Below are 11072 nucleotides of genomic sequence, written 5' to 3'. Positions count from 1 at the left end.
AGACTGCTGGTTTTTTATGAAGCCACTCATTGCGATTATGAGGAAATCGCCAATATACCCCAAAAACCATTTCGATCCTCCAGGGTTGATGGGTAAAGAGGAAGGAGACGAAAACATCTACAACCTCCGCCGGAATTCCTCTTAGCTCGACAGTATACTGAGGTAATCTCCTGACCGAACCGCTCATGGTTCGAGAAGCTATTCCGTTACCCCAACCCGAGACTCTGATAGCCCACACACCCATGTACCTTGATTCGTTCCTCGAAACTTGACACCCCCTCCCCGCACTCTCGTCGGGAACCCCGCCGCCGGCACCACAGAGATAGACCCCACTATCGGTCGACAGTCCTCCGCCAGCACCCCACCGCCGCACGGCGTCCTGTCACCCCCTCCTCCGGCGAACGACTTCATTGAAAACCCCGTCCGTACCGAACTTACTCTAGACTTCGGCATCTACAACCGTCCTACAATTCCTCATCATAGAATCCTTTTCAAATCAATTTCCGCAGCTCGTTCACTGCCTTCAATCGCCTCATTCAACCATCCACACGAGACTTACACTCAACCCGTTCCACCACTTAAAATGGCAGAACAACCCCCCCGCGCAGACCTCACAAAACGCCAAATCCCCTTCATGACCCTCGCATCAGGCGACACCGCCACGCTCCCAGGCGGACCCGCCCGCACCGCCTCCGCGTCCGACACACCGGAATCCCGCTTCGCCCTCCCGGGCACAGCAGTCCTGACAGGCGGCACCGGCGCCATCGCCCACGCCGTCGCGCGCGCGATGCTCCAGCACGGGCTGACGGGCCTCATGCTCCTCGACCTAGACGTCTCCTCCCCCGCCGCGGAGACGCAGATCGCGTCTCTGAGGACCGAGTTCCCGGCGACCAAGATCCTTGCCAGGAGCGTGGATGTCACGGATGAAGGGGCCGTCAAGGAAGCCATGGAGGTCGCGGCGAGCGAGTTGGACGGGATCGATTACTTGGTTTGTTTCGCGGGGGTGGTGGGCTGCCACCACGCGCTCGAGATGTCGGCCTCGCAGTTCCGGAGGATACTGGACGTCAACACCACGGGCGCCTTCATCTGCGCGCAGGCCGCCGCGCGCATCTTCGTGAAGCAGGACCGCGGGGGACGGATCGTGTTCACGGCGAGTATCTCCGCGCACAGGGTGAATTTCCCGCAGCCGCAGGCTGGGTATAATACGAGCAAGGGCGCGCTGCTGCAGTTGAAGAGTAGTCTGGCGGCGGAGTGGGCGCGGTACGGGATCACGGTGAATAGTGTGAGTCCGGGGTACATGGACACGGTGTTGAACGAGGGGGAGGGGTTGAGGGAGGCGAGGGAGGTGTGGGCGGGGAGGAACCCGACGGGCAGGATGGGGTTGCCGGAGGAGTTGGGGGGTGTCGTGGTGATGTTGTGTAGTCGGGCGGGGAGTTATTTTAATGGGAGTGATTTGGTTGTTGATGGGGGCGGTGTTGTGTTTTAGATGGGGGTATGGGGATGACAGATTTTGTGTAGAGGGCTGGGGGGTGTGGGAAGAGGGAAGGGTTAGATAGGTTAGAGGAAGATCTGCTAGAGTGCTAGACGCATTGAATCATGTTATTGAATGATTAGCATCCGGCTGCTTGAAGAGATGGGCTAAAGAGTCTCGAAGGTTGCTTCTGAGGAGGGATCGTCACGGAATCATGAGCCTCGTTGAGTGCTTGAAACGTTTGACAACCCAATAAGAGCTCGATGTCAATCCTTTTCCTCACTTTGAGAGCCATGCGCCCTGTACCCCTTCACTTCCATCTCTTGGGCGAGATTCATTCGCTTGTCGTAAATCGGCGGTGGTGCCGTCATATGTCATCCCTTTTTCTCATCGGTGACTTCTCTTTGGTAAGTATGTTGAGGCCGAGATACGGTAGCCTGAAACGCCATCAGGAGTCGTTGAATTGCCGGGCTAGACGCAGGAGAAACGCATCCAGACGAACAGGTCCCAAGCACGTATCGAGTATGGACTGACAGGAGTGGCTATGGCTCCTGTTCGAAAAAAACATTCGGCATCAAAGCTCGTTTTAGACAACGAAGCTTTGTTGAAGCTTCTTGGTTTACATGGTCCAGAGTATATACGGCGATGAAGGCGCATCCTGGATCAGATGCATGCAGAACAGGGAAAGGTAGCTGTGATTTGGGAGACATGGAGAGATCTATAATCAGAGGTCACACTTAACCTGATTTTGTTGACAAGGACTCCAAGCTTTCCGGGGGTCGGGAGCTGATGTTCTTCAACAGTTGGGACACTAACATGACGCTTGCGATGGTCCAGTGAGATATCATGGGCAGAAAGGCTACTTATAGTACTAGAAATCACAAGACGAACGGCTTCGCGGAGTCTAGGCCCTGCCTCCTATCCTCAGGATCCTCGGGTATCTACCAGCGTAGTTGGGTATTCCACATAAGGGTGCTGAGTGACGCCACCTACCGTGGAGCAATGTTCTCTTGGGACACTATGGGTGTGGCAAGCATGATTGAGTGTGTCTTTGGTCCTCCTGAGTTGTCGACTGCCTGAGGTAGGTGAAGCAAGATCAAATTGGCTGGCGTGAGGCTTCTGCCCTTCTTCAAGCCGTTCGGGCTGTGTAGGACGCATTGCTTAGAGACATGGTACAACTTGAAATGATTTACTCATATGGATTTTGACCAAGATGACAGACATTTTCCACATACTGTGATAATCAACGAAGCCAGTCTAATGCATTGGGGAGGAGGCTTACATTGAGGTTGAGCAGCTCACCTGTTAAAGACGATGACTGACAGTTCACGCTCACCTTGACTGTGCGGACATCCTTGCCTTGAACACCAAAGATCGCCTGGTAGGGCCTTTTCATCCAGGTCTGCCTGGTATTGTTGGGGGTGAACCTTTGAACCAGAACTTAAGAAAGTCTATGGCTTTCAGCTATCTTATTACTATCCGAGTGAATTTGCTCTTCGCCTGAATTCCAGCCTGCAGGACCTGACAAAAGACGAAAACAGAAATTTGGATGCAATCGGCGATAAGAAGATAAGACGTCACCACCCTCCCCACCACCCACCCTCCTGCGACCGCCGTCACGTGCACGCTAGCGTTATCGATAGTCACAGGGCAGGAATTCGTGACCTTGACGTCGACCGCCCGAATTTTCTCAATCGCTTAAGCTTCTCAACGCGTCAACACCAGGATCCACTGCACAACGCGCGCGCCCACGATGAGCTCATACAGACCATACCCGCCTCAGGGCAATGCTAGGGACGACCGCAATCGCGGTCGTTACGATTCCCGTTCTTCACATCATCAGCCGCCGCCACCTGGAGCAGGCGACAATTGGCGCAACCCGTGGCCCGAAGACCGTGAGTACAGCCACCTCTCAAGATCGCAATTTCCACCGCGGCATTTCGACCATTTTGGTGCTAACAAATGATGCAATGATATAGGCCGAAGATCAGGAGGCTACGATGGCTACAGACCCGATAACCGGCCGCCTCAGGGCGACTTCACCTTCCGGATGGATAAGCCCTCTGGCGTTGGCAGCACCTCCAGAGGAGACTCGTACCGCCCCGGCGCATATCAGGGCAACGATAGAAGAAGGGCCCCACGCGCTCGGGGAGGATTGTTTCGTGGTCGCGGTAGGGGCGGGTACCAGAAGATCATCCCGGCCGAGCGCGAGCTCTTGCGCACCCGCCGCGATGGAGTCGACGAGAACCTAGTCAACGAGGAGGGCGCCGGTGTAGTATACCGCGACATCAATGACCTTTCAGACGATGAAGAGGCCGATATGGAGATCTCGGACAACTCCGACGACGACGAGGAGGAATCTGGTGAGCCTTCTAGCAAGCGTGCCCGCCGCGCTGGCAACGACGAATCGGGCAACAGCGTCCCGAAATGGTCGAACCCAGACCCGTACACCGCCCTGCCCCCGCCTGATGCAGCGGAACGCAAGAAGAAGGACATGGTCAAGATGATTCGGAAGGCACGAGTCGACGAGACAGCCGCAGACAAGCTCAAGGCCAGCGCAGAAGCCGAGGAGTTCATTTCCTTCGACTTTGACGAGCCCAACGACGAGGAAGAGATCATTCTTCCTCCTTCTGAGCCACCCTCGCCTCCCCCTCCCCCTCCTCCTGGCCCTGCGCCTCCTCTGCAGTCCTCATCTGTCGCCTCGAGAATCGCACCCAGCGGTCCTCGTTCCGACCGTCCACTTGCTATTAACGGATCAGCAGCGTCGACAGCGCCATCCACGCCTGGCAAGCCTTCAACTCTGCCGCCTAGGCCCGTTGCATCCAACGACGCTCTCGGCTCCCGGAAGCGCACTGTCGACGATCACATCAAGCCTCCTACCTACGCTCCGCTCAAGAAAGTCAATAAAATGCCTGTGGGTGGTGCCATCTTGTCTGAGTGGAAGGTGACCAAAGGCGAGGATCCCACGCCCTGGATCGATGCCGACCATTCCAAGACCTCGGACATCAGTGTTTGGTGAGTTGTGGCAGCGTTTAATCGGACGTAGTGTCTAACCGGGATAGGCTCCACAAGGAGATTGTCGACTTCTACGAGGTCGTACGCCCTCGCGACTTTGAGCACGAAATGCGCACACGGCTTGTCGAACGAATTCGCTCAGCGCTCAAAACTAATCGCTTCTATAAGGAATGCGATGTTCGCCCTTTTGGCTCATACATGTCTGGCCTCTACTTACCCACAGCTGATATGGACTTGGTCATCTGTGAGAGAAGTTGGCTCAATGGTGCACATTCCAACTTTTTCGGAATCAAGGCTCTGCGGAGCTTTGGCAAGTTCCTTTCGTCCAAGCGTCTGACCCATTACAACAGCATGGAGTTCATCGCAGGCGCCAAAGTCCCGCTCGTCAAGTACATTGACACCGAGACTGGCCTTCGGGTGGACATCTCCTTCGATCGCCTTGACGGTCCCCAGGCCGTCAAGACATTTATTGAGTGGAAGAAGCAGTATCCAGCCATGCCAATTATCGTCACAATGGTCAAGCACTTTTTGGCGATGCGCGGTTTGAACGAGCCTGTCAACGGCGGTATCGGTAGCTTCACTGTAACCTGCATGGTCGTCAGCATGCTGCAGCTCATGCCCTCTGTGCAAAGTCGCAACCTTACCCCTGATCACCACCTTGGACAGATGCTCATGGAGTTCTTCGATCTCTACGGAAATAGGTTTGACTATGTCAACACGGCAATCCGGCTGAATCCTCCAGGTTATGTTCACAAGGTAAGTTCATATTGGTGACCTTGTTGAGTACGTTCACTAATGCTCTCACCGCAGCATCGAGTTCAAGACGTCGTCTACAAGAACTTTGATCGCATTTCCGTCATTGATCCCAATAACCCGGCAAATGATATCTCTGGTGGCTCAAGCAACGCTGGGCGAATTCTAGAAGAGTTCAGCATTGCACATCAGATGCTGAAGAAGAGAATGGTGCAGCTTGCCCAAGCCGGTCCACGCGCCGATGGACCTGCCAGCATACTCGAGACTATCTACGCTGGTAACTACTCTTCATTCCGTCACCAACGCGCGCACCTGCGCCAGCTGTACGACTCAAGATGAGATCCCAGCTCTTGTTGCGAGTCGCAATTCGAAAAGCATCGTTCCAACTGTTGATACAGGAAGGATGGGGGTTTCATGATATGTCGGAAGGGAAGCGAATCATCAGGCTACAGGAATCTTTTGCGCTGCATTGTTTAGACGGGCGGGGCCCAAGCACCCCAGTTTGGAGACGGAGTCAAGGAGAGGCGGCTGTTTCTTTCTCACGATACCCACCCCCATATCCTGGTTGGCTTGACTTCTCGAGTCAAGTCTATTTTTTTTCTCTCGAAGTTTTCCCCTTTCTCCATCTTTTTTATTTTCTCTATTGTTTCGTCTCTCTTCGAAGCAAAGTTGTATGATAACGGCAGCTGGTTGGCTGCGACGAGGGGGTGTCGACGAGGATCGACTGTCACAGGACCGGTCCTTTTCTGCGCAAACACGTCCTGGTGGCGTGTTCTTACCCCTTTCCCTGCTGGCCAGCTACCCAACGAAGCATTTGGGCCCAGCCCTAGTGGGCTCAACAATGAACAAGGACTTTTTCTACTACTTCTACTTGGCAGTGCTACCGTTCCTCCTGGGAAGCGGGAAGCGGGAAGCCTCTGCTCACTTGGCACTACTACGCTGGGCCTGCGTGGCCCGGCGACTTGCTGACGATTTCACAGATGGCAGGACCTCCTGGCAAGCTTCCTCGCGGGGGCTTGCACAGGTGGGGGTGTGAGCGATGAGGCAGATCTTCTTACGAGAATCTGGCACGAGGACTCGCAAGCAGACAAACAACAAACAACTCTGGCCGACGCTCTTTGGAGTTTGTCGGCCTCTTTTCTCACTGCATTTTCTGTGCCTTTGCGCATGGGTGTGGAGAGGAAGAAGTCATACCAAGAGCACATGGGTCCGGTGCAGCCTCTGCTGCCACTGGCATGCCCGAGGGTTTAGCCCAACGAAGGAGGGAAGTCCTGGACAGACTCCTCAGCCGACGAAACGGCTTACATAGCCAGAGAGTCATTGCCCTTGCAGCCTTGTAACTGAAGTCCATGCCTTCTAGAGTTTCCAGGCATTTACTCATTGAAGCACCCATACTTGAACACGCCCTTGTTTGCGTTTGGCGTCTCACCAGTATTGGGGTCACTTCATTGATATCACCGCATGCTGTCTAGTTCAACATTATGACCTTGCTGTTTCCGGAGGGCAAGTTTTCGCGGGTAGTGGAAGAACTTGTAAGAATATGGAAGAGGACTACCACGGTAACGAACGCCAAGGGGTCAAATAAGCATGCAAAGGATATCACTTGTAGCGAAGGAGCCTTGTTAGATGACGCTGTCGGGTCTCTTGTTCCATCGAAATCTTGTTAGCGATGCAGCTTCTGAGCCCATAGGCAGTGGGCTTGGACAAGGTGCTGGTGCTTCTGCAGCCCGGGTTGGGAACCGAGGGTGCGTTCCTAGATGAAAGAACGGATGGCTGGAAAGCCCATGCGACTCTGGGGCCAGGGTCAAGCTACCCGATGCTTGGGATTTCCGACCTTCTGGCAGAGCCAAGCAAGGTGTGCACCATCTACGTTCGATCGAAGCTTTTCGGTCCGTATGTAGTTCGTCCGGGATCCGAATACAATCACAGGATACGGACTGATGTCCAGCTCGTCGGCCACAAATTGCCGACCAAAGCAGCAAAAGGAGATCAGTCAGTTCGGTCAATATGAAACCCCGCATCGGGGTAACGTTGCAGTCTCGTCTTGCTGTCGAGGAGTTGCGGGGGACCATTGGAGGATTTGCTCGTTCGGTATCTTGTCTGGAGGGCGTACTCCGTACAGAGTTAGATGCAGCAGTTGGGCGTGCCGATCTCCGTAGAAGGAGCAGCAAATGACCGGTAGAACGGTGGTAGACGGGGCCCTTCTTCGGGGAGTCTGCGGTGTAATACCTAGATGCGCTAGGCGAATCATCAATTCGGAGCCCCCAAATGGAAAGGGATTATGAAATGCCGTAACCTCTTGGTACCTAATGTTGAGGACGTGTTGCCGCCGGAACAAGAAGAAAAACCCTTCCGTAGCTTTGAACGTGCCAAGATACAAGGGCAGGAAAATGTGAAATTTCTGAAATATCAGGTGCAAGGCCGAGGGGTGATGAACGTGCGATTGATGAGAAGCGATCCATTCAAGGCACACGCATCGCAGCAGCGGGCAAGGGCCCCAGTGTCTTTTCTGGGCCTCGCGGAGTGGTGGCCGGGCCAAGTAGGCGCTAAGCAGTGGCCAAGATGTTAAATTGGTGGAGATGCCTTAGGTAAGGTCGCCAAAGAGACAACGTTGGTAGATGGACCTCTGGTAAGACTGCGAGAAAGCGAGGTTGGATGATTTTGTCTTGTCATATTTCAACTGACAGACGGTCGAATTTACCGTGGCATGGAACGAGGCTTCAAGATTGCGTGTGCCTTGGTCAGTCTCTGCACCATCATCGGGGCCGGCGATGAATAGACACGGGTTCTGGGAGAGGGAGGAATCGACTATGGCGAATGTACTGTAATTACTGGTCGTCTTGGCGGAGAACGTTGACCGGTTGGCACATTGGGTTGCCCGTGTCGGAGAAGTGGTCCGAGAATTGGCCCGCAAAACAAGGACGGGACCAAGCTTGAAAGCCCGCAGCTCGGGAGCCATTCCCCCGCAAGCAGACGGCTTGCTAGTAAGCTTGAATGCGAAAATGAGAGGAGCCAAAATTGCTTGAGCACACCGAAGCCTTGTCAGGTCGGCAAAGGAGTGGTTTGGAGGCCGTCGCATGGCGAGGTCCGCATATGTGCTGGAAGGGCACGTCGCTGTATCATCGGCGGGACTTTAGAGGCTAGAGTGCTTGTTGAAACTATGATGATTGCGGATGGTCGGACGAGGAAACCGCGAGATACTTGCTGGGGACAGAGGGCCGAAAGAGAAGGATTCGAATCGATCGTGGCGAGACAGAGGCGTGGCGTTCGGACGAGGTAACCTGTGCAGTAGTCGAGGCACAAGACCAGAAATGGCGGAAGCAACGAGACGGCATTGCTCACTGGAGATGCTGGCAATGTCATCTGGTTGGAGGTGCTGGTAACGGGCTGTTGGACGGACATCTGGCCCGGTCTGAGACGGGAGTCGGATTGGAGCACTGGAGTCTGTAGGTAAGATGATGCGGGTGGCTTGACGAAGGGGACAAATAAGGTGGTGTCGAAGTCACCCTACCGGCATAAGTTCATGTTGTTGGAAAGAAAGAACTGGCCGCTCGTGCCTTCTCTCAACCAATTGCATTGCAAGTTTCTCAACCTTTGGGAGGAAGGATCAATGGGGTGAGGAGGTTGTGGTGCTACCCGTAGCTGCCTCGAGGGAAGTGTGAGGTGAGGCCGGGGAAGAAGGAGCCAGGATGGATCCTTCCCATGTTGGGGGTGTGGGGCGAGGGAAGGAATTGGGGTCGACGGGGGAAAGAGCTGTCTGGTAATTGGAGAGAGCTCTCCTGCTGTGCCTGCCTCGACTTCGCTTTCGTGTCGCATTGTCCCGTGATGATCAAAAACTGCAAAAACTTTTCCGACAGCCAAGGCTCTGAACTTTCGGTGAGTTTGTTATTTGTAACGTAGAGTGGGAGAAACCAAATGAGCTTCGGTACCTTGGGTATGGATACCTCATCTCCTCTGCAGCTGGAACAATAGAAAGCTTCCCATGTGGGCTTTTACGAGTTTTCCGCCGGTTCTCCGTCTGTTCTCCATACTTAGGTTCACTTAGCAGGATACTTCCCTTCCCGGCTCTTTTTCATGTGTCCCTTGGGAAGGGTCCAGCAGCCTACGGATAGTTGAAAACACCTAGACGTCAGATTTTGTGGCCCGAATTCGGACTCTTTGTCTACCGTCCGGCATCTAGGTACTTGCCAGATGCATACTCGCGGGTAAGGTAGGCAACTTTCGTCAGATGGCCGAGGCGACTCTGTATCGCCAAGCTTGCCCCAAGCCTGTCTTCGTCGGAGCAGCAGCCGAAAAGGCACCAAGGCATCAACCACCCTGGCGCTGAGTGATGACATCTGGATCAAATCGCCTTGGCATGCTGCAAATCCGCCTACCTTAGCTACCAGGGATAGCGCCCAACTTTTGTCCAGCCTTTTCCTACATGTTCGGTATCAAGTTAAGGATACCTTACCAGGTGTCCACTGTAGGTAGTTACCTTCGGTAGGTAAGGCAGTCGTTTCGCCCTTGCCGTGATATGACTGGCCAGCATTAGAGTTGCGTGTTTGGCCTTTATTTCCATCGTGATCCACCATCCAAGTCGGGTGCGGGGGAGATGGGCCGCTTAGATTGGTCCGTCAATTGGGAGGAGGAACGTCGGGAGGTGGTCCACCGTTCTTGACCCGCCCGGGGCAGACAGCGGGCAGGGGTCCGGACGGAAAAGACACACGGGCGATGAGGGAGGGAAAGGGCGAATGAACCATGTGTTTCTCCTTCCCATCCGTTTGACACTGGACTAGGTACCTGCGGTACGTATTGAAATCGATGACCTGCTCCAGGTACCTTACCGTACGGATATCTCCTGCCTTGCGTACCTCACTTAAGGTATCATTGACCAAGTTTAGCCTGCTTCCATGTGTCGGTCCATTTTTGTACAGTTCTCGGTTGCTATGAACTCATGACTAGAAAACTGACAGTATGGCACCAGTGTCAGGAAACCCGACAACAGCCCAGATGTGACATGTCCATCCATGTCCACGGCCCACATCACCAAGGTTCTCAGTTATGATAGTCGACTGCGTAAGAGAGAGCTCAGGCAATAGAGACGAGTAGCCAGGCAAGGCAGACCAGCAGACAGACAGATGAACAGCTCGACTGTACACCAAGTTCCTGGTCTGCACAATTCTGCAGCAATATACCTGGCTGTAGCAATATGGTACTTGGAACTTGGACACACCAGTGTCACCACCGACACGAGCACAGCATGAGACGTGCAACGCAACGACACCTCTACCGCCCGTGTGGCATTCGGAATCTCGCCCAGCTTTCTCGTCTGAGCCTCCCACGCTGCTCGCCTGGTATCATCGCCAATCATCCAATCTCGCCAGCCACTCACAGCTGCCGATTCCTCCCATCCTGAGTTAACTCTCCTCTTCTCCGCATTTTGTCTCCCACACACCACACATCTGCTCACGCACTCTGGATGATCAATGGTACCCTGGGAGCTCCTGATTTTCCATACTCCAATGTGCCTCATTTGGTCACCTTTTCTTGAGCTCCCCAACTAAGGCACGGAGTACTTTATGCAGGCATGCGATTCCTACCCAGTCACTCCTCGGCCTCACCATCTCAACCAACGACCTGGCAACGGCCCAGACACCTGTGCCTTCGCCATGCTCGCCCACTTGTCCTACCTGTCACACAATGGCCCTATCGCCCTTCGAGGAACTGATCGTCCGTACCCTTCAATGCTCCTCCGCGCCTGCTTCTACCCATGACCCCATCGTGTTCCACGGGATGGGCAGCCCTCCACATCAACCTTGTCAACCCCATGTGCCAACGTTTGCATTCGGTC

General features: G+C 54.3%; 3 protein-coding genes across 3 annotated transcripts; 2 read left to right on the top strand and 1 right to left on the bottom strand.

The window, feature by feature from the left end:
* Nucleotides 1–583: 583 nt before the first annotated feature.
* Nucleotides 584–1486, top strand: CCOS01_09524 (short chain dehydrogenase; the record flags this gene model as incomplete). The annotated part of the gene is made up of 1 exon (XM_060457682.1): nucleotides 584–1486. The coding sequence occupies one exon, from the start codon at nucleotides 584–586 to the stop codon at nucleotides 1484–1486; it is 903 nt and encodes a 300-aa protein (XP_060312382.1).
* Nucleotides 1487–3224: 1738 nt separating this feature from the next.
* On the top strand, nucleotides 3225–5578 carry CCOS01_09523 (uncharacterized protein; the record flags this gene model as incomplete). The annotated part of the gene is made up of 4 exons (XM_060457681.1): nucleotides 3225–3366; nucleotides 3451–4486; nucleotides 4534–5242; nucleotides 5297–5578. 4 exons carry the CDS (start codon nucleotides 3225–3227, stop codon nucleotides 5576–5578), a joined length of 2169 nt encoding a protein of 722 aa, XP_060312381.1.
* Nucleotides 5579–10280: 4702 nt separating this feature from the next.
* On the bottom strand, nucleotides 10281–10754 carry CCOS01_09522 (uncharacterized protein; the record flags this gene model as incomplete). Its single annotated transcript, XM_060457680.1, has 1 exon — nucleotides 10281–10754. The coding sequence occupies one exon, from the start codon at nucleotides 10752–10754 to the stop codon at nucleotides 10281–10283; it is 474 nt and encodes a 157-aa protein (XP_060312380.1).
* Nucleotides 10755–11072: the final 318 nt, after the last annotated feature.

The sequence above is a fragment of the Colletotrichum costaricense genome (genome assembly GCF_030867565.1).
Source record: "Colletotrichum costaricense strain IMI 309622 chromosome Unknown Scaffold_9.1, whole genome shotgun sequence".
Classification (NCBI taxonomy): Eukaryota; Fungi; Ascomycota; class Sordariomycetes; order Glomerellales; family Glomerellaceae; genus Colletotrichum; species Colletotrichum costaricense.
Note: the sequence above shows the minus strand (reverse complement) of the source record. Positions and strands in the feature narration are given on the sequence as shown.